The sequence below is a fragment of the Coffea arabica genome, chromosome 3e (assembly GCF_036785885.1).
Source record: "Coffea arabica cultivar ET-39 chromosome 3e, Coffea Arabica ET-39 HiFi, whole genome shotgun sequence".
Classification (NCBI taxonomy): Eukaryota; Viridiplantae; Streptophyta; class Magnoliopsida; order Gentianales; family Rubiaceae; genus Coffea; species Coffea arabica.
Genome location: NC_092315.1, coordinates 48,992,858 through 49,014,697, shown reverse-complemented (window position 1 = coordinate 49,014,697; position 21,840 = coordinate 48,992,858). Strand labels below are relative to the sequence as shown.

General features: G+C 38.1%; 1 protein-coding gene across 3 annotated transcripts; it reads left to right on the top strand.

Moving 5' to 3' along the window:
• On the top strand, nt 1–21,344 carry LOC113735246 (guanine nucleotide exchange factor SPIKE 1). Of its 3 annotated transcripts, none has more exons than XM_027262266.2 (31): nt 1–452; nt 814–904; nt 1,010–1,172; nt 3,049–3,176; nt 3,263–3,375; nt 3,490–3,545; nt 3,670–3,767; nt 3,935–4,072; nt 4,670–4,975; nt 5,489–5,776; nt 6,017–6,184; nt 6,262–6,453; nt 6,598–6,641; nt 9,105–9,174; nt 9,373–9,534; nt 11,108–11,215; nt 11,397–11,434; nt 11,605–11,749; nt 12,043–12,169; nt 12,692–12,885; nt 13,767–13,897; nt 14,494–14,569; nt 14,701–14,811; nt 16,533–16,715; nt 17,326–17,469; nt 17,596–17,769; nt 17,846–18,193; nt 18,289–18,621; nt 18,711–18,896; nt 19,641–20,612; nt 20,831–21,344. In XM_027262266.2, exons 2-31 carry the CDS (start codon nt 821–823, stop codon nt 21,083–21,085), a joined length of 5,535 nt encoding a protein of 1,844 aa, XP_027118067.2. In that variant the 5' UTR covers nt 1–452; nt 814–820; the 3' UTR covers nt 21,086–21,344. The 3 variants fall into 3 exon arrangements, with proteins under 3 accessions (XP_027118067.2, XP_027118066.2, XP_071939766.1); XM_027262265.2 differs by having other exon boundaries at nt 132–452; nt 6,247–6,453; XM_072083665.1 differs by lacking the exons at nt 1–452; nt 814–904; nt 1,010–1,172 and having other exon boundaries at nt 3,659–3,767.
• Nucleotides 21,345–21,840: the final 496 nt, after the last annotated feature.

The following is a 21,840-nucleotide window of genomic DNA, read 5'->3' as shown; positions in this document are numbered from 1 at the left end:
CTGCCGCTGTTTTGACCCTCATTTCTCAACTCAAATCGTAATGGAGTAGAGTGAGGAGCACCCTAACTCCTCTTCCTCTGAGTAAAGAAATGGGACGCTGAAAGGACCCCAGTCCCAACCCCGCCAACGCCGACGCGATAAAACTGGTTCCCCCACCTCAACCCCACCCTGCCCGGGCAAAATCGCACTACTTAACTGTGCTTTATACTTTCCAAACTAGTAGCAGAAGAAGAAGAAGAAGAAGAAGAAGAAGAAGAAGAAGAAGAACTCCGAAGAAGCCCTAATCACTAGAAGTAGTAAGTAATAAAACTTAACGAGGTAGGTGGCAGAAGAATTGCAAGTAAAAGCAAAATGCTTATGGATATTAATTACTATTGACACGGATCTGGGCGAGCAGTAGCTGCCGGACTTCTTTCCCTGGAGGAGCACTGCGTCTTCTACATTAACATCAGGTGCACGATCCCTCTTTCTTTCTATTTGTTTCGCTTGTTGTGCTGCAAAAATGTGAAAGGAAGCATCCGCTTATTTAATCAAATTGCAAATGTGCTTTCTCCATAGCCCTCCCTCTCCCCCAAGAGTTGCAATGCAATGACTACCTTTCCCTTTCAACCCATCTCCTCAGTCTCAGTCTCATTCTCTACCAGTAGTACGCACGGTACAACAGCTTTGAGTGACCCCTACCACTCTTTCTCGCTTCCCCATTCTCACTTCATTCTCTTTCTTTCTTCCTTTGGATCCACATTTCCAGATGCTTCCGTCACTGATCTTTTAGGCCCACTTAATTGACTCCTTTTTTTTTGTTTTTTGTTTCAGTAAAATTATGGAGAGTTCTGCATCCAATGGCCACCGCTTCCGAAGGATTCCCCGGCAATCCTATGCTGCCTCTTTGAAGTTAGACCCCCTTGTAAGACTTCTTTTTTTTTTGGTGCTTCTTCATTTTTTCTGGGTTTCTTAGAATTTTTTTTTTGTATTCTTTTTCATACCTTTAATTCCCTCCCCTTTTCATCAGCTTGACGAAAACTTGGAACAGTGGCCACATTTAAATGAACTTGTTCAGTGCTATCGAACTGACTGGGTGAAAGATGATAACAAGTACGGGCACTATGAAAGTATCGGCCCCATTCAATTCCACAACCAAATATTCGAAGGACCCGATACAGATATTGAAACAGGTATTCCCTTGCCCTCCCCTCACACAACTCTTGTCCTTCCCACTTTCCAGGAAATACTAATTACCATTGAAGAGGCGATGTGAGAAAAATATAATAAAATAAAATCTGATATGATATGATAGATGGCGTGCATGATGAGCTTACTATGTTGGGGAAAATGTGGTTGAATCTTGAGGGGTTCTTGCGACCATAGGTTTTGATCAAGTTCAACATGTAGCATTTTGGTGACTTGTTGCTCAAACGATGAACAGATTTGTTTAATGTACTTACCATCAATTATCTTTTCCCCCTACACCTAAGTTAGTTAAGATGGAGATCCTTCTGATAAAGTTGGGAAGGGCATGCCGTTAAACCATTGCATGCGCGTGCGGCCGGGGGGGGGGGGGGGGGGGTCAGTCGGCCACTTTATAAACTACAGACAACAACTAATCAAAATTATCCCGGAATACATTTAAGAAAATAACTGTTTTTTCGATATCATTTACTTCTCCCTGTTGGAATCTTTTGTTGCTCTTTGGTGGGTGGTCTCTGGATGACATGGTCGGAATAATATGACCAAGGACTTCAAGTAACACAATGGAATCAAGTTTGGAGTTTGTTTAGGGCAATAACCATTAACTGGACCATTAATATATTTGACAGAATAAAAGAAAATAAATCAGTTAGACTACTTTTGCTCCATCCAAATTGCTGTGACTATAGCAACCAAATGAACACCATAACTTCCAATAAGGAATAAAAAACAGACCTGTGTAATATAGGACTCTTTGTGCAGCCAACTTGAAACTTGATGTACATGTAAAGAACATAGATGTCCAAGTAATATCTGCAGTAGCTTCTCAGAGATTTAGGGAACTTTTCATTTTGGTAATTCATCTTTGCAAATTCTGCTCCCATCCCCACAGCACCCTTGGTAGTCTCATATTGCCCGAGCTCATGTTGGGTCATTAACATCTGACCTTTTCCTTTTGGAGTAATCTCTAGGTACTTGGTCATAGGATTCACAATATTCTTAATCATCAATTACTTTCAGCTCATTTTTTATATATCAAAATAGCACCGTGGTCCGGCAAAGAATAAGCCTTGATTTTTATTGTTTTCTTAGGGACAGGAAGCAACTATCAGCTTTTAGGCTGGAGACAAACTCATGGATTATTTTTCGTTCTCCTAGGCAAAAGGGAGATATATGATATTTAAAGTTTAAAAGGATTTTTCGAGGGCATTGTGTTATGCTCACAAAAGTAGCTTTTTGACAAGTTCCTTTACAACAAAAGAACAGCTATTGGCTCTAAAAGGATGTAGAAAAAATTCTTCGATTATATTTTTATACTTCTAGCCAAAGGGGAGATATTCATATAGTCCAATTCCTACTTATAAGGATCTTACTGGGAAACTACATTAAGTTCACAAGAACACTTTTTTGAGAGGCTCCTTTGTAGCAGAAGAGCAACATCCGAAGCATTAGTATGTTGGATGAAGATGATAGCTGAAATAAATTTTAGCACAAAAATGGAATAATTTGTTTGAATGCTCCTTGCATGAAAAGATTTTCTTTTGTTTTCAAGCATCTCACAGAGGGCTGGAAGTAGTATTATGGCATACAATAGCTGATTTAAAATGTTTGGTGGTGCTAAATTGTAGCTAACTTCATCAACAGGTTGTATGAGATGCTATGTTTCTGGAGTTCAGTAGTACCTGTATAGAAGATTGGTGAACTAAATTACCATTTTGAAAAGATTTTAATCAGTAATGACTCTCACTGTGGGAGCAAGTTATGTTTACTGTACCTACAACTTTGACAGACATACCATTATTTTTTGGGTAGAAAACTGTGCTGTTCAACATTGCTGCTGATATTATTCTGAAATGTCTGCAGAAATGCATCTTGCTAATGCTAGGCAAAGTAAGACTGAAGATTCAGCTGATGAAGAACTTCCTAGTACGTCTGGGATTCAACCTTCAGGATCTAGTATCCCGGAGTCATCGAACTTGCTACTACTGAAGGTTTTGCTGTTATAGGATTCATTTATTTGTCTTTGTGTGTGCATATGCTAGTTCATTATTTGGTTATGGAAATGTTACTTTTGCAGCATTTCGGTGAATCCCCCCTACCAGCTTATGAACCCGTTTTTGACTGGGAGAATGAGCGATCTATGATATTTGGTCAAAGAAATCCAGAAACACACTTGCCTCAATATGCCAGGTTTTTACTGTTGTGTCAAAATCTGTCTGTGTGTCACTCACTCTTATCATAAACAAAGTTGCACTTAGTTTTTGAACATGTGTCTGATGTTCATGTATTTTTACATGGTTATAGTGGACTAAAGATCGCTGTGAAAGTTCTATCATTATCATTTCAAGCTGGACTTGTTGGTGAGTTTGAATTTGTCCAAACTTTTAATCTATTATTAGTAGGATTTCATTTTAGTTTTCTTCATTTTATTGAGCTTTTAGCTTCCAGAAGTTCCACATCTGAGATTCAGAAGTTTTCTTGTAGAGCCGTTTTATGGCACCATTTCTTTATATAATAGGGAGAGAAGAGAAAAACTGTCAGAGGATTTCAGTTTTCAACTGTCACCTCCAGAAATGCAAGATGTAAGCTACGGTTCTTTATCCATCGAACTTCGAATGGACTATGTTTTAGGAATTTAGTTGCTTTTCTTGTCTCTCTCTCTCTTTCTCTCTCTCTCTCTCTCTCCAATTTATTCTGTCCTCTGAGGTTTCTACGTGATATATTCATCACCTATTTCAACTGTCACCAGGCCAGCAGTTCTTCTGAACAGCGCGGTATTTTCCATCTAGATGCTCCATCAGCATCAGTTTGTCTGCTGATTCAATTAGAGAAACCTGCAACAGAAGAAAACGGGGTGACTCCTTCTGTTTATTCACGCAAAGAACCAGTAAGAGCTAGATGTATATGAACTTCCAAATGAAGGAGTCAATTGATGTCACTAAATCGCAAAACTATCTGATTTAAAGACTGAATCCAAGAGTGATTATAATCCACTCACCTTTGAGTTTTTCTTTGTGCATTTTATTCTAGGAGTGAAGTGTTATGTTTCTTAAAATCTACCTTGTTCCATTAGTATGGTTAATGTGAGAGCTTGTAAGCCATGGAATTGCCTCTTTGCTACAGGGTTTGATCTGTCTATCTACTTCTGTTTGATCTTGGGTATCATCCACCCAATGTATCATAGAAGGTGGTTAATGTGTTAGATTCCCTACCTGCAGGAGGAAAATATTCCCAATTTGTTGCCTGATTCTTGATAAGATTTTATACATCTACAAGTTAACTAAATAAAATGAATGCCGTAAAACATGGTTTACAATGCTTGCCCTTAAGGAAGAGCTGCACTCTTGTTTACACCAGCTTGAGTTCGATTTATTTCTAATGTAAAAGATAAAATTTTTTTTTTTTTTGTTGAGTTGGTTTTGGCTTTTAACAATGTGCTGGATTACATTTCTGGCTGCACTAGTAGTAACTTGTATTTGATTAGGTGCACTTGACTGAAAGAGAGAAACAGAAGCTGCAAGTGTGGTCCCGGATCATGCCTTACAGAGAGTCTTTTGCTTGGGCCATCATTCCACTCTTTGATAGCAATATTACTGCACCATCTGGGGGTTCTGCTTCACCAGGCAGCCCCTTGACTCCTAGCATGTCAGGTTCAGGTTCTCAAGATCACGTTATGGAGCCAATCGCAAAGATTACTTCGGAAGGGAAGCTTAACTATACAAGTGCCGTGGTGGTTGAAGTTTCCAATTTGAATAAAGTTAAAGAAGGCTATACTGAGGACTCACTCCAGGTATTGTAAAGATCTCTCTTGTCTTAGGTATTACCATCTTCCGCTTTCTGGGTTCAGACTGTTGTTAATCTTGAAATAATATCAGCTAACAGTTAAATAATTATATGCTAGTTTTCACCTTAAGTATACAATATGGCAGCTATAAGATAAGGTCGCTTCTGGTTTTGGCTTTGGTAAAGTTGGTACTACTTTTCTCATTTTCTACTATTTGTTGCTCCCCAAACTGAACCTTTTACTACATATTCAGCAGTTACTATGATATGATCAGCATGGACACTACTTCTTGTCTTTTATGTGGAAATTAATCTCCTAAGACATATTTGGTATAAATAATATAACATGCTTAATCATGAATGATTTCTGTAGAACAACCTTTTTTTTTTCTGCTTCATGTCGGCCTGAACAATTGATTTTTGTCTAAAATCACATAATCTCAACGTCTGTTTTTCTTTGGAACTAAAACTTCTATATAATGTTTTATGCTTGTCATTCAACTCAATCTCCGTATGCTAGGATCCAAAGCGGAAGGTTCATAAACCTGTCAAGGGTGTCTTAAGATTGGAAATTGAAAAGCTCCAAGCCAGCTCTGTTGATTGGGAAAACACTTTGGAAAGTGGGCATACCATCTATGGGTCCGTTGAACATGTGGACCGGTTGAATGATCCCAGTATAACTAGATGCCCCAGCAATGGTTCTTATGGACCTCACTATGCCAGCTCTAAATCAATATCCTTTCAGGGGAAAGAGATGGCTCGAAATGGATCAATTGCTCAAAGTAACTTGGAATTTGCTGCCGACGATGTATGTTATACAGTATTTCCCCCATAATCTACTTATATGATTATATAAAGTCCTATGCAAACAAGGTTCTGTCTATTATATTTCTTCTGCCAAGTATTGTTTTAGCCAACAAAGTTAGTGTGCAAAATATTCGTTCAGTCTTTTCATCTCATAGTTGTATACCATTAAATGGTTTAGTTGTTAATTTTTGTTTGTACATCGATCAGATATCAACTGGAAATTTGATCACATTTTTTGCAGTTCCAAGCTTTTGACTTCCGTACAACAACAAGAAATGAGCCTTTCTTGCAGCTCTTCCATTGTCTTTATGTGTACCCTTTGAATGTTAGCATGAGTCGGAAAAGGAATCTGTTTATACGGGTTGAGCTGAGAAAAGATGATGTTGATATTCGTAAACCACCATTGGAGGTAGGTTGGGGTGCCATAGCGAGCACTTTTCAATAATAGACCAAATCTGAGTTTGAATGCAGTTTTCTATTCTCCAGGCAATGCATCCAAGGGAACCAGCTGCATCACTTCAGAAATGGGCTCATACTCAAGTTGCGGTTGCAGCTAGGGTTGCTTGCTACCATGATGAGATTAAAGTTTCCCTGCCAGCCATTTGGACACCACTGCATCACCTATTGTTCACATTCTTTCATGTTGACCTTCAAACGAAACTGGAAGCGCCAAAGCCTGTGAGACAGTCATTTGTCTAGCTTTTTAAGGACTTCTTTTCCTCTTATATGTTTGATTAAGCTTGACTGCTGATTTGCAGCAACTTCTTTTATTCTGTTTTATAATGGCATCTTTTGTCCTTTAATTTGTTTTCCCTTTGGCAGGTTGTAATTGGATATGCTTCAGTTCCATTATCTACTCATGCTCAGTATGTTTTATTTCTCGTTAGTCATTTCCATTTGTTGTCAAATTCATGAAGTTCATTGGCCCTTTTTTATGCTGACTTTCACTACAAATTCTATAACAACAAGGCAATGCAACTTAGCCCCTTTTATGTTGCAAGATATATTTGATCATAAAAATATGGTCCTGAAGCACATATCTTTAAAATTGATGGTTTTTTTTAACTCTATCTCAAGCTTTTAGTTTTTGATTAAGCAGTTGTATCAGCGCTACAAAATTATTGCTGTTGAGAGATCTAATATGAGCGACACGCCACATTTGAATGAACAGATGGCCTTGCTTCTATTTAACTCAGCTTTAAGAACCCTAGAACTAAACCTAGAACTTTACTGCCAAAAGGTTAGCAAATGGGGTTTCAAGGCTTCCTGTGGTTCTTGCTTCCTTAATCCTCTGTAGTGCAATTATTATTTATGGATAGCTACTGTTTATTAAAATGTCAATGTAAATCCAAGTTTCCCACTTTTGTTAATAAAAGGTTTGATTACCTTTTTCTCCACAATCGGAATGCTTCCTTGGCCATGCATTCTCATGGGGAACTTCTTTTGCTGTTTGTAAGCTTGATAAAAGAATGCTTACTGGTATGCCAATTGGTCTTTCAAATACATCAAGAAACAAAATACAAAGCCAACTTTTGTTTCCCAACTCACTGCACGAAGTGATTTCAATAAAACTGTCATGAGAATTTGCCTTATGCATCAGTCTATGGGTTGGCATTTAAAATTTGTCGAATTTACTATGTCTGGTTGGATTTCAGACTTACTCTAAATATCTTTGACGCAATATAAGGTTTCATTACCTTTTTCTCCACAATCGGAATGCTTCCTTGGCCATGCATTCTCGTGGGGAACTTCTTTTGCTGTTTGTCTTGATAAAAGAAGCTTCTGGTATGCCAATTGGTCTTTCAAATACATCAAGAAACAAAATACAAAGCCAACTTTTGTTTCCCAACTCACTGCACGAAGTGATTTTATCTCAATAAAACTGTCATGAGAATTTGCCTTATGCATCAGTCTATGGGTTGGCATTTAAAATTTGTCGAATTTACTATGTCTGGTTAGATTTCAGACTTACTCTAAATATCTTTGATGCAATAAAAGGTTTGATTACCTTTTTCTCCACAATCGGAATGCTTCCTTGGCCATGCATTCTCGTGGGGAACTTCTTTTGCTGTTTGTAAGCTTGATAAAAGAATGCTTACTGGTATGCCAATTGGACTGGTATGCCAATTGGTCTTTCAAATACATCAAGAAACAAAATACAAAGCCAACTTTTGTTTCCCAACTCACTGCACGAAGTGATTTCATCTCAATAAAACTGTCATGAGAATTTGCCTTATGCATCAGTCTATGGGTTGGCATTTAAAATTTGTTGAATTTACTATGTCTGGTTGGATTTCAGACTTACTCTAAATATCTTTGATGCAATAAAAGGTTTGATTACCTTTTTCTCCACAATCGGAATGCTTCCTTGGCCGTGCATTCCCGTGGGGAACTTCTTTTGCTGTTTGTAAGCTTGATAAAAGAATGCTTACTGGTATGCCAATTGGTCTTCCAAAGACATCAAGAAACAAAATACAAAGCCATGGATGTGTAAGGGTATTGGTGCAAGGAAGGGGCTTTTACGCTCCGCTTGAAAGGCTTTGGATGAACAGTGGATATGTAGCTGTAAAGATCTGGAATTGGGAGTCTATGGGATCTGTCTGAATGCTGCATGAAGAATAATCAAATTATATGTGTAGCTGGGGTATGGATTAAATTGCTTGACAAAAGATTTAACCGATGAAAATATGCAGTTTCAATTATGTGATAGTCTTTTGTGGTATGTTAAGAATTGTAGGCTAGGATATGGATAGCGACCGAAGGAAACATATGTGGTTTTGTGATAACCGATATGGTGATTAAAAATCTTGGATTGTTGAAACATGTTACTTCCTGGATTTTTTTGGGGTAAGTTTAGAGTGAGAGCCCCATGTAATGAACGACAGAAGACAGTTTTTTTTTCTGTTGTTTGTGAGAACAATTCAGAAATTTTAGAATCATTGAGTAGGGGTTTTTGCAATTCTTCCAAAAAGGTCGGACCCTGTCGCTACTTGGAGATCCGCTGAAATGTGTTGGGATTATCTCCAGTTTCTTTCCGAAACCTGAGCACCTGTTCAGCTTTGAATCCATGAATGTCACATTTCTGGTTTAAAACACTATAATCTGTGAAATGGTGTTGTTGAATGTTTGAAAGCGGACGGGGCTCTTGAATTAAACAGTCTACGGGTTTGGAGTGTTCTCATTTTGATAAATGGTGTATTTTGTTGTGGTATGCTTTATATTATCATATGAAATCTTGTCAGAGCATGTGTTGGGCTCTTTTTTTTCCATATAAAATCTTTAATTGCTTGTGCTTGTCAAATGTTAATTGTCCCTGTGGATTAAATTAGGTTCAGGTCTGAGGTTTCTTTGCCAATAATGAGAGAGTTGGTTCCACACTACCTTCAGGATACTGTTAAGGTAATCTTCATTTGTCTCCTATGTAATCTTGATCTCTTGTCTAGCATATCAATGCTTCTCTTTCTCTCTGCATGTTTGTCTTGAAAATAAGTGTGTGCCGCTTCCATATATATAATCAATCCATTTGATGGCTAACCACAGATTTACTGCTATGCTTCTATTTAATTTCTAATTCCCATTCCTTTGAATATTTTGTAGGAGCGACTGGATTACTTGGAGGATGGGAAAAATGTATTCAGGCTTCGCTTGCGACTATGTTCATCATTATACCCCATTAGTGAGCGAATTAGAGATTTTTTTCTTGAGTATGACAGACACACTCTTCGAACTAGTCCACCTTGGGGATCTGAGCTACTTGAGGTGATTATTTTCATTGCTTATTTATGCTTAAAATTCAACTCTGTAAATTACTGGCGATCTTTGTGATATTACGGACAAAACTTCTCCTGCTTCTCCTCCTCCTCCTCATCCTCCTTCCTTTCCCTCCCAAAAAAAGAAAAACTAAATATACACAAACTTAAATGCGTGCTACTAAAGAGAAATTTGTATGAGGTAGCACTGAATCCAGCTATCCAGATCTGGCACGCTATATTTCTTCAAAGTGAAAGAAAATTTGTGAATCCATTTTGGCTTATGATGTGCTCAAAGATAAGTTGTTTCTTCAATTATAGAGTTGGCTAGGTATTCTGATTGTTCTAATTTATTATGTTCTCTTAGAAAAGTTAACACACCTACCTTATTCTTTTATGCCTTGTATTGTCATGCTCAAACGGTAGCTGGTTCTGCAAGATGTTCAATAGAAGATAGTTGTGAGTTCCATGTGTGCAAATGCAATCAGAGTATAATAGAGAGGGGAAAGTAGACTTGCATGGTATCCATAAGGAATCAATTGAACAGTTATACTTTATTTGGGAGCAATTTAACTGAAGGAAAAGATGCAACACCTACTATTGGTTATGACCTTTTTGCACCTTAGAACATGATTGCGAGCTGAGCCTCTAAATTACACCCAAAAGGTAAGAAGTCCCAGGAATTCCTTGCTCTGAACCAATTCATATGGACAATTTGAGTAGGTGGTTCCAAAGATGACCAAGGTCCATTTAAAGTTCTTACTAAGCCCTTTGCTATCTTGACGTGTATTGGCAGACCTCTTGTGTGATAAAGAGTCCTGTGTGATTGAGTACATTGTTGTTAAGAAAGGTCATTTTAATGTTGTCAAAGAGCAATGTGTTGATATGGCAATGCAAGATATTTGTAGCCATGTGCTGGCTTTTTTACAACTGGTAATGAATTGTTTACCTCAATGGCATGTAGAGTTTTTGTGTGGCACGATTTCTCTGCTGATTCCTGAAGTCTTTGCTGTGTGAAGTACATCAAAAGTGTTTTAGTGGGTGCAGAGTTCGCTAAGTCCAGTCAAGTTAGTCTAAGCAATTTTGCAGTAACTTCACTTGATACTTCGGAGGACCAAGGCAAATATTTACCCACACAGCCAAAAAGGGAAAAAATGTTAGTTAATTCAAGTTCCGTTCATTTATATTCTATAGAAGAATATTACTATGGAAGAATCAGAAAGGGAGACCCGGTGAATATGGTAACTTAGATTTCCGAATCTTATTATGCATATTGTATATATAGCATATCACGTTATTGAATTCATGAGATCTGCTGGGCCATTCCCAGAGGAAAAGTAATCCAAATTTAATAGCAGGATAAATTTGCGAGTTCTCACTTCTTTTACAAGTTACAACACCTCTGTATTGCAATCCTTACTGCTTAAATTAGTGTATATCAAGGGAAACTGATCTTTTAGAATTTTGACAGTTGCTAAATTATGTTCTTTTTTATCAGCTTAACAGCTGATTAGAAAATGTTAAGAAAATGAACATGTCAAATCAGATGATGAGATTCAAGCTTTTTTTGAGTATTCATGCAGGCTATCAACAGTTTGAAGAATGTGGATTCTACTGCCTTGCTTCAGTTTCTCCATCCTATACTAAATATGCTCCTCCATCTTATAGGCAATGGTGGAGAAACTCTCCAGGTTCACCCTTATTTTTGAACGTTTCCATACAATCCATCTCTATACATGTCTCTATTTATATACTTGTTGGTTCTTTACTGTCAGCATTGTTCTTTTTCTTACTCAACAGTTTTAGTTGGGTTTTGGGTTTATGTGTCTTCATTCTGATGTTTTCTATTTTCTATGCTCCCCATATATCCAGGTTGCTGCCTTCAGAGCTATGGTTAACATTTTGACGAGGTATACTTTTCTGTCACGCATATGAATGGTGTATTTCAAGAACATTGTTGGGGCTATATTTGAAATTTCATTGGTCGTATATTTACAAGTGAATAATTTATAGGTTTTACTTAAAGTCATTTTGGTCAACAGCTTTTTAATTCCTCCTTTTCTTCTCATGGAGTATTTAGGGTGCAGCAAGAATCAGTAGATGAAGCCGAAAGAAATGTTTATCTAGTGAACTATGTTGATTTTGCCTTTGATGATTTTGGTGGTCGTCAGCCGCCAGTATACCCTGGTTTATCTACAGTCTGGGGAAGCCTGGCTCGCAGTAAGGTACATACTTTGCTTCCTGCTGCTTATTGGACCTAGCCCCTGGACAATAGGCATTCAATGGCCTGAGGTTTATAATGCAGTTTTTAAAAAAAAAAAATTCAATTTTATGGTGGTTGAATACTTGAATACCAACAGGCCATGGCCAAAGAGTGCAAAAGACATATCGTTATAACAAATTTGTTGGATTCCACAAGTTTATAGTTTCAAAAACAGGCCGGAGGCCATTTTTTCTGTATGACTGGGCTGCACAACTAAACTGCCAATTTTTTCTTACCCATTAACTATTTGTATAGGCAAAAGGCTACCGTGTAGGGCCGGTTTATGATGATGTTTTGGCAATGGCTTGGTTTTTCCTTGAACTGATAGTGAAATCAATGGCATTGGAGCAGACGCGACTGTACTATCACAATCTTCCCTCAGGTATGTTTGCATCTTTAAACGTGTGCTATTTGGCATAAAGATTGAATAACTTACAATGAAGACCTTTACTCTTGTAATACTTGAGGGATAGCTCCAGGCAAGCTAAAATTCTTACTTTTGTTTGATACATGGAAGCATGCATAAGATGTTTTCCTCAAAAGATCTTAACGAGATGTAAGATTACATGCTCACCAATCACAATTGTCAAGATGGTACTTGTAATTTTTGTGCATCATTTACCTGGTACTTCTATGTAGGCAAGATCATATCAATGCCACAGATTTACGGTCTGCCTTTAATGATCCGAAATCATAATATGTTTCTTCTTCCTCAATCATACACATTTCATATATTTGTGTGCCAAAGGAAATGTTGTAACTTTGATTTGGCTAGAAAAGCTTTTGGAGATTGTTTCCATCTTGAATCAACTAATCTACTATTAATATCTACCCCCATTTTCTTTATTTCAGTCTTTCTTCTTTCTTTCTTAATGAACTCCATTTTCCTTGTTCTTCTCTTCAGGTGAGGATGTCCCACCAATGCAATTGAAAGAAGGTGTTTTCAGGTGTATAATGCAACTATATGACTGCCTTATTACGGAAGTTCATGAGCGTTGCAAGAAGGGTTTAGGGTTGGCCAAATATTTAAACAGCAGTTTGGCTTTCTTTTGTTACGACCTCTTGTCTATCATAGAGCCACGACAAGTTTTTGAATTGGTTAGTTCACTACCTATTTATATTTCTTTCAAATTTAGTTTTTTTCTTCTTCATGGAAACATTTGAATGTGCATACTGTTGGGTGGACATTTGAATGTGCGTACTGTTGGGTGGTGTTGTTACCGAGAAAGAGGAGGAAAAATGATACTTGACAGTATTCTGATGCCATCTTAAGGAGTAATGAATGAGTTTCAACACTGGGCAAAGTTACAGATCTTTGGGTGGTTGCTAGGATGGCTTTGTGATGTTTGAACATTCTTAATCTTCTGCAGTGTATTATCAGTTTCAAGCAGAGTCCTTCCCCATTAAAAGATGGAATTTTGGTACTCAATTAATACCAGTTTAGAAGAAAAAGTTCAAGCAGTTTATTTGTGAACTTTGGTCCTAATTCAAATGTTTTAAAGCGCACTATGTCACAAATTTGTGCCGTTTTGGCCTCTGGGGACTTGATATTTAGTGTATTTTGCATATTTAAAGAAGTAAAATGCTGCCTATAGCAGTGCAAGGATTCTGTCCATCATTTTATCGGACATAGCATGAGATTAGTTCGTGTGAACTTCGTGCAATTTCTAATGTTCAATCACTTTTCAGAATCCTGTTGTAGTTGAAAAATTAATTATAGTATGTTAGTTGAGAAATTAATTTCTAATGTTGTGCTTCTTTTACATTGCTGATAAGACTGGAAGGTTTGAACCTTCCTTCTTTAACTGCTTTGACTGTGACAAGTTGATTTTCTTCAGATGTGTTCCCTTGTTAAAGTTTGTTGTACTTATGTGCTGCAGTGCTCATCTAGCAATTTTATATTAATCTTCTAGAGTTTCCGTTTCTCAACAATCTGGTGCTGCATTAATTGAAGTTATTGTCTCTTTCATGTTACATAGGTATCTTTGTACCTGGACAAATTTTCTGGGGTTTGTCAAGCTGTGCTGCATGACTGCAAGCTTACTTTTCTACAAATTATATGTGACCATGATCTTTTCGTGGAGATGCCTGGGCGAGATCCTTCAGATAGGTAAAAGTTCGACAGTGGTCTATCTTTCTTCTTGTTTGGAACTTCTATATATGAACCTTCATTCTTGTAATAGTGTATTTACTTTGAACTCCTCTGAGGTTTGGTAGAGTATAAAACTATCTTTAGCTTCCATATAGTATTAGGGTTCTGTACTTTCAGCTTGGCATGGACGTTAAACAATTGAACTGAGTTCAAGCTGGAAAATCACTTCAGAGAATTTGAGTTCAATCTGATTCATCTATACAACTTTCAGCTTTAGATTTGGAGATAAAGACAATAGAAGGGATGGAAGGAACTAATCTGGCAATAATTGACTTCAGAGAATTGTAATCATAAATGTTTCTTTTGACATAGCAGATACTTCAAGCAGGACAGGACAAGAGGATAGTTTTTCTTTTCAAGTGGCAAATAAAATTCATGTTTGACGAATTAGTATGTCATATTGGCAAAAATGAGCATAGGCCATTCATTTGTCTGGTCTCCATGACCTGTGTGGCCCACTTCCCTCACCTCTGTCTCCCAAATTTTCTGTCTTTGCCATCATGTTTGACTGCATCAGACCTCATTCTAATGATAGCTTGATCTTCTTATAACAGGAATTACCTTTCTTCTGTCCTAATACAAGAAATTTTCCTAACGTGGGACCATGATGATCTGTCTATGCGGGCAAAGGTGAGTATAGTCCTGTTGCTTGCCTGGATATTTATTTTGTGATATTCAATAGTTGACATATTTCAGTTGAGATGCACGAGCGGTAGGCCTGCACATTGACAACTAGATCCTTTTTTTTGGTGCACTTGTAGGCAGCTAGAATTCTGGTGGTCCTACTTTGCAAGCATGAATTTGACGTGCGTTACCAAAAGACTGAAGATAAGCTCTACATTGCCCAGTTATACTTTCCTCTTGTTGGCCAGGTAAGTTGGCTTTAATGGTGCTTAGAAATGTTATCTCATAGACCTGTTATATTGCACAATTTAACTCTTTCTAGTATTAGCCTCATGGTCTTGTCCTGTTCAAGATCCTCATTTAAGCCAAGGAAGCATTACAGGAAAAAGAAACAATAAGTAAACAGAAAACTGCAAAAACAAACTGAAACAACTAAAAAATGTATGGTGATTGCACCGATGGGTTAGCTCCAGCTCTAACAATTTAAGAAAATGCAGTTAACTGTTGAACTAAGGATGACGCTGTAGAGCTTAACATGATAAACGTATTGCTCTTAATATGTTACTTTTATTTGACCTGGTTAAAATTTTTTTTCTTGTTTCTTTGTGGTTGTATGTGATTTGTAATGTGATGCAATTGTTGATATAATCTGTTTGGCTAGGTCATTTTGTTATCATCCCATAGTTATTATGGGCTTAATGTTTGCATAAGACAGTTGATGGATGCGTATTTTTTGAAGTCCAGCCCCTTTACCAATAAAAGTGCAATGTGGTTAACTAACCTTAACAGATTGGTTACAGTTCAAAAACTGATAATTTTAGATTGGTTCATGGAGATGTGCTTGGGTTCAGGTGTCAGCACTATGATTCCATTTTCTGCTTCTAAATTTCTAATTGATATGAAGTCAAATGCATGTTGTGTTAATGTGGAAATTGCAAAGAAGTATGAATTGCATTGCAAAACGTATTGGTAAGTGTCAACATTAATAAATTAACATTGCTATACCACGTTTCCATTTACTGGCCATTTGGAACACCTCTTTGTGTTCATTTTCTTTCGATGGCCCATTGAGTATTTTGATCATGGGCCCACCTCAATGTTTCCTAATAATTTATAAATTGTCCCTCATTATTGGTTACAAAGCTTTGTTGTGAACCTGTGATCAGAATATCTGATATTCCATCTTTTACCAGTTTTATTGACCTTAGAATCCTGTGTAAAGGGGCTGCTGAGTTCAACATTTCTTCTGTATCTTTCCACCCCCCTATAGAAACCCTCTGTTTATGTGTTTAAACCATATTTTTACAGTTTTTCATAATATAGTACTTCATATACTTCCTTTAACAATTTTGGCGAATAATCTGTCAAATGGAAGTTTATCTCTTTCCTCTGTGCCCAAACTCTGTATTTGTTAACCATGCTGTCCTAAAGAGAAGCTTCAGACCAACAGTTTATGTGTCTACGGCTTCATAAGCTCGAAGTGTAAAGTACTAGAATGGAGCTACTCATTGGATAAGCTGTTTTGCTTTCCTTCTCTAGCTTGCTATGGGAGGCTTATTCTTTAAGCACTACTTAGCCCTTTCCCCTTTCTACTTCTCAAAGATTTTATCTGATTCAATTTTCAAAGGTAGGATAGATTTTAAATTCGTAGCTTCAGTAGCTTTAAGTGTATACAAGTTCTGGATTATAGTGTTACTCTAGTTCTTTTCTAGGACTTCGATGTCATTAGTTGACTTTTTTTGTCTGCCATTATGATCTGTTTTAGGCCCTGGAAGGCATATCTATGCATCCCTCAATCTCAAGACTTCTTACTCGAAGCCTTCTTTTCTAATGTGTTAGGTTTAAGTAGCTTGCTTTCCCTTGTTTAAATAATATTGCAGGTGTCATGGTAAATATTTTAATTTGCTGAATGAAATTTGGAAGTCAACAAACTGCTATCCATCTCATTTTGAAAGTTTTGTCTGTGCAGATCTTAGATGAAATGCCTGTCTTCTACAATTTGAGTGCAATAGAAAAGCGTGAAGTATTGATAATTATTTTGGAAATAATACGCAATTTGGATGATGCCTCTCTTGTGAAGGCATGGCAACAAAGCATTGCTCGGACTAGATTATTTTTCAAACTTTTGGAGGAGGGCCTAGTTCATTTTGAGGTTAGAATATGAATTTGTGCAGTTGTTTATTTCTTCATAATTTTGCTCAATTCTAGTATGTGTTTAGCGTGACGTTTTTTAGCCCTACTCTTTTCTTAATAGAGCATAATTGTTAATACTGGTACACTCAATTAGTCATCTAATGTGTGGTGATAACAATTCTTTAACAATGTTCACAATGAATTGTGCTTGTTTAGTTTGTACACTATGATACGAGTATTGGTAATAAGGAGTTTGTTTGGATAGGAAGATTTGCAAAAAAAAATTCAAATTTTTTTCTACTTACATCATAAACACAATTTCCAATCACCTTTTTATCTCACATACATCACATCACAAAAAGTGCTACAGTAATTATTTCAAATAACCTCCTATCCAGACAAACTCAAGGAATTTGAGGACAACAGAATTAACATGATGGAGTTTGATATGCTATAAGAGGTCAGATTATTCTTGCTGCCTCCTCATCGGAGGATGGTCTAAAGCTGTCAGTCCAACCAAGAGCACCTCTTCCTAGTCTGCTTAGTCGGTTGAGATAACTTTCTTGTGTACAATGTTGGTAATGAAATTGATTTCTCGTTTACTAATATTGGCCAGAAAAATTTTGCAGCACAGAAGACCTGCTGATAGCATGTTAATCAGCAATAGTTCTCGCAGTCCCGGACAGGAAAAACCTGCATCTCCAAAATATTCTGAAAGACTTTCACCAGCAATTAATCACTATCTATCTGAGGCAGCACGACACGAAGTGAGAGTACGTTTTATCTGAGCTTTAGCATCCCCTCCCCCCCCCTCTCCAAAAAAAAAAGACTTCTGCTTCTTTGTCGTTTCCGTCTGTGCCAGTAAATGGTTGAAGATTTAGGAATCTCTATTAATCCAGCCTCAGGGAACACCTGAAAATGGGTACTTGTGGCAAAGAGTCAATTCCCAGCTTAGTTCACCCAGTCAGCCATATTCTTTGCGGGAAGCTCTTGCTCAGGCACAGTCTTCCAGGATTGGTGCCTCTACTCAAGCGCTGAGGGAATCTTTGCACCCAATCCTAAGACAAAAACTGGTATAATATCTCTTAGTAATACTGTTGTGCGGTTGGATTTCCTATTTGCTAGCTTGACAGAAATGCATAATTTTAGGAACTTTGGGAAGAAAACCTTAGTGCAGCCGTCAGTCTTCAAGTTCTGGAAATAGCTGAGAAATTTTCAAGAACTGCTGCATCCCACAGCATCGCAACTGATTATGCGAAACTTGACTGCCTGACTTCTATATTTATGAATGTCTTCTCACGTAATCAACCCCTGGAATTCTGGAAAGCTCTCTTCCCTGTGTTCAATAGTGTCTTTGAACTCCATGGAGCAACACTAATGGCAAGGGAAAATGATCGATTCTTGAAGCAAGTTGCTTTTCATCTTCTTCGTCTTGCAGTTTTTCGGAATGACAATATCAGGAAAAGAGCTGTTATTGGCCTACAAATACTTGTCCGGGTATAGTTACTGATTTACTTAGGATGGTTATATCGCTCCAGCAGTAAATATGCTTCTTGACATGTCGAGTAAAGTTCAGCTTTTTCATGTTGCAGAGCTCTTTCTCCTACTTCACGCAAACAGCTAGGCTAAGGGTCATGCTAACTATTACTCTTTCTGAATTGATGTCTGAAGTTCAAGTGACTCAGATGAAATCTGATGGAACACTTGAAGAAAGTGGTGAAGCTCGCCGTCTTAGAATGTCGTTGACGGAAATGGCAGATGAATCTAAGAGTCCTAACTTGTTAAATGATTGTGGTCTTCCAGATAATTCACTTGTCTCTGTTCCTCAAAATTCATCAGAGAACCATTGGTCCTGGACTGAGGTCAAATATCTTGCTGACAGTCTTCTTTTGGCTCTTGATGCTAGCTTGGAACATGCGCTTCTGGTATATTTGATATTATGATCAATCCTACCACATATAATATGCATGATGGATTTTTATTAATATATGGTATTAACCAAAAAATCTTTTAGGCATCTGTTATGACTGTGGATCGATATGCAGCAGCAGAGGGCTTTTACAAACTTGCATTGGCCTTTGCTCCTGTTCCAGATCTTCATATAATGTGGTTACTGCATTTGTGTGACGCGCATCAGGAGATGCAGTCTTGGGCTGAAGCTGCGCAGTGTGCTGTTGCGGTTGCTGGTGTAGTAATGCAGGTTTTTTCTCCTTCTGTCTATCTTGGAGAAAACACAAGCAGCTTCCTCTAACTGTTTTGTTGCTTAATCTGCCGGTTTACATTATCTGATTAGAGCTAATTTAAGTATATAATTTACGAAAGCTACATTTAGTGTTTCTGTAGGACCCAGGAGTTTTCAGACCTCCATTTATTCAGCATTTGACTTACTTTCCATCTGATGATTGAATTCTGAAACCTTTCCATGTAGGTTTAGGCAGTGCAGGTACAACATTTTGCACCCAAAAATAAATAATTAGTGATCTTGCAATTTTGGGAAATTGAGATGCATAAACAAATAGTTTGTAAATTAAAGAAATGAAGAAAGATCCTTAGACATGCTTTTTCTTTGGAATTATTAGTCCAACGTTGGAGTTTTATGGACCAATGAGTTCTATCCAACTTATTTAGGACCACTGAGCTCTAAAATAATAAGGTATACTATGCTACCCTCCACTTTGATTTGCCAAAGCTACCAGCAGACCTTTTAACTTCACTGAACATAAACGGTGTTATGCTGTGGCATATATTGACATAACTACCTGCAATAAAATAAAAGTAAATAAAAAATTAAACAAAAAAGGAAACGGAGAAAGAGCTGGCACCCACTGTGGAAAAATTATATATTTTGGACCTTATTTTTAGCGTGATTGGTTTTCACTATTTAGGAACTAACTATCAATATACCAAGTTTTGGTGCTAGTATAACATTCACAACTATTTCTAGGCCCTCGTGAGCAGGAACGATGGTGTCTGGAGCAATGAACATGTCAACGCCTTGCGCAAAATATGCCCAATGGTCAGCAGTGAGATAACTTCTGAGGCCTCAGCAGCAGAGGTAGAAGGCTATGGTGCCTCGAAACTTACAGTTGACTCCGCCGTAAAATATCTACAGCTTGCAAACAAGCTTTTCTCACAAGCTGAGCTCTACCATTTCTGTGCAAGCATTTTAGAACTTGTGATTCCAGTGTACAAAAGTAGAAGGTCATATGGACAGCTAGCAAAATGCCATACCATGTTAACCAATATCTATGAATCCATCCTTGAGCAAGAATCTAGTCCTATACCATTCACAGATGCCACATACTATAGGGTGGGATTCTATGGTGAAAAATTTGGGAGGCTAGATAGAAAAGAGTATGTTTACAGAGAACCCCGTGATGTCCGGCTGGGTGATATAATGGAGAAACTTAGTCATATATACGAGTCAAGAATGGGTGGAACCACGTTGCATGTCATTCCGGATTCTCGACAAGTTAAAGCTGATGAGTTGGAGCCTAGTGTTTGCTACCTTCAGATTACTGCTGTTGATCCGGTCATGGAAGATGAGGATCTCGGAAGCAGAAGGGAAAGAATATTTTCTCTTTCTACGGGAAGCATACGTGCCCGTGTCTTTGACCGTTTTTTGTTTGACACTCCTTTTACTAAAAATGGGAAGACCCAAGGTGGATTGGAAGACCAGTGGAAGCGCCGTACTGTTTTGCAGACTGAGGGCTCCTTCCCTGCCTTAGTTAATAGGCTTGTGGTTACTAAGTCAGAGTCACTGGAGTTTTCCCCAGTTGAGAATGCAATAGGAATGATTGAAACTCGAACTGCTGCATTACGTAATGAACTTGAAGAACCTCGCAGCTCTGAAGGCGATCAACTTCCAAGGCTTCAGAGTTTACAAAGGATACTTCAAGGCTCTGTGGCTGTTCAAGTGAGTTTGGCCACACTTTAAATGATTCATCGGTCTCTTCTGTTTTGTGATTAACTGTAATCTTTTCAAAATTTTCTGACATGCTTGGCTTCAGATGCTTCCTGGCATTATTTTCTTTCTGGAAGAATGCTTGCCTTAATTGTATTATTTGCTTGTGGTCTAATAAGATCTTCTAAGTTGGGGGCATTATTAAACTCAAAAGATTAATGCATTTACAGGTGAACAGCGGAGTTCTGAGTGTATGTACAGCTTTCCTTTCTGGTGAGCCTGCAACAAGGCTGCGCTCACAGGAATTACAGCAACTAATTGCTGCCCTCCTGGAATTTATGGCTGTCTGCAAGCGAGCTATTCGGGTGCATTTTAGATTGATTGGAGAGGAAGACCAGGACTTCCACACGCAGCTTGTCAATGGGTTTCAGTCACTTACTGCAGAATTGTCTCACTATATCCCTGCAATTCTTTCGGAACTCTGATGTACACTTCGAATTCTTGTTTCTTCCGTTCAAAAGTGTGCATCTTTGTATATCAATTGTAATTGTTTAGTTATGTGCTCCCTTAGTTCACACATTAGTCTTTTCTTTTCGCCTATTCTTGCATTATGTTTTGATTTAGATGATAGTTTTGCGTTGTTTCCCTTGGTAGATAGTTATTTGCTATGGGGTTGAAGGGGCTTGTCTGTAATGTAGCATAATGCACAAGGAATATAGATCAGTAGTTTCATGTTTTGTGCAACGTGCAATGGTCTCACTATTTGTCAAAAAATTAGAATAGATTGCCAAGTGTCACGGGCTGCTTGTTTTCCAACAAGCTAACACCTCGTGCGGCACTAGCGTACGTTCAAGATTCAAGCTATGAACGCTTTGCTAGTTAGCTTTAACACACAATGTGCGGTTATAATACGGAATGAATGCTTGGCCGACTGGGCACGGCCGCATGCGACTAGGTACGGTCATGCGCGGGTGTGCATGCGACTAGGTACGGTCATGCGCGGGTGTGCGTGAGGATGGGCATGGGCATGGGCACGGGCGCGTGGGCACAGGCACGGTCATGCGCGCGGCTGAGTGCAATCCGTGTCACAGGGAACCCTGTTGTTAAAGCCAGCTGGGCGTGCTGCGGTTTTTATTTAAAGCTTCTTATAAACTTCATAACTTGTGCTGCTTTGTGCCTAAGAAGCCATTAGATGGAGCCATGCGTGCAGCGCAGCTCAGTGGCAAACGAAGCATGCAGA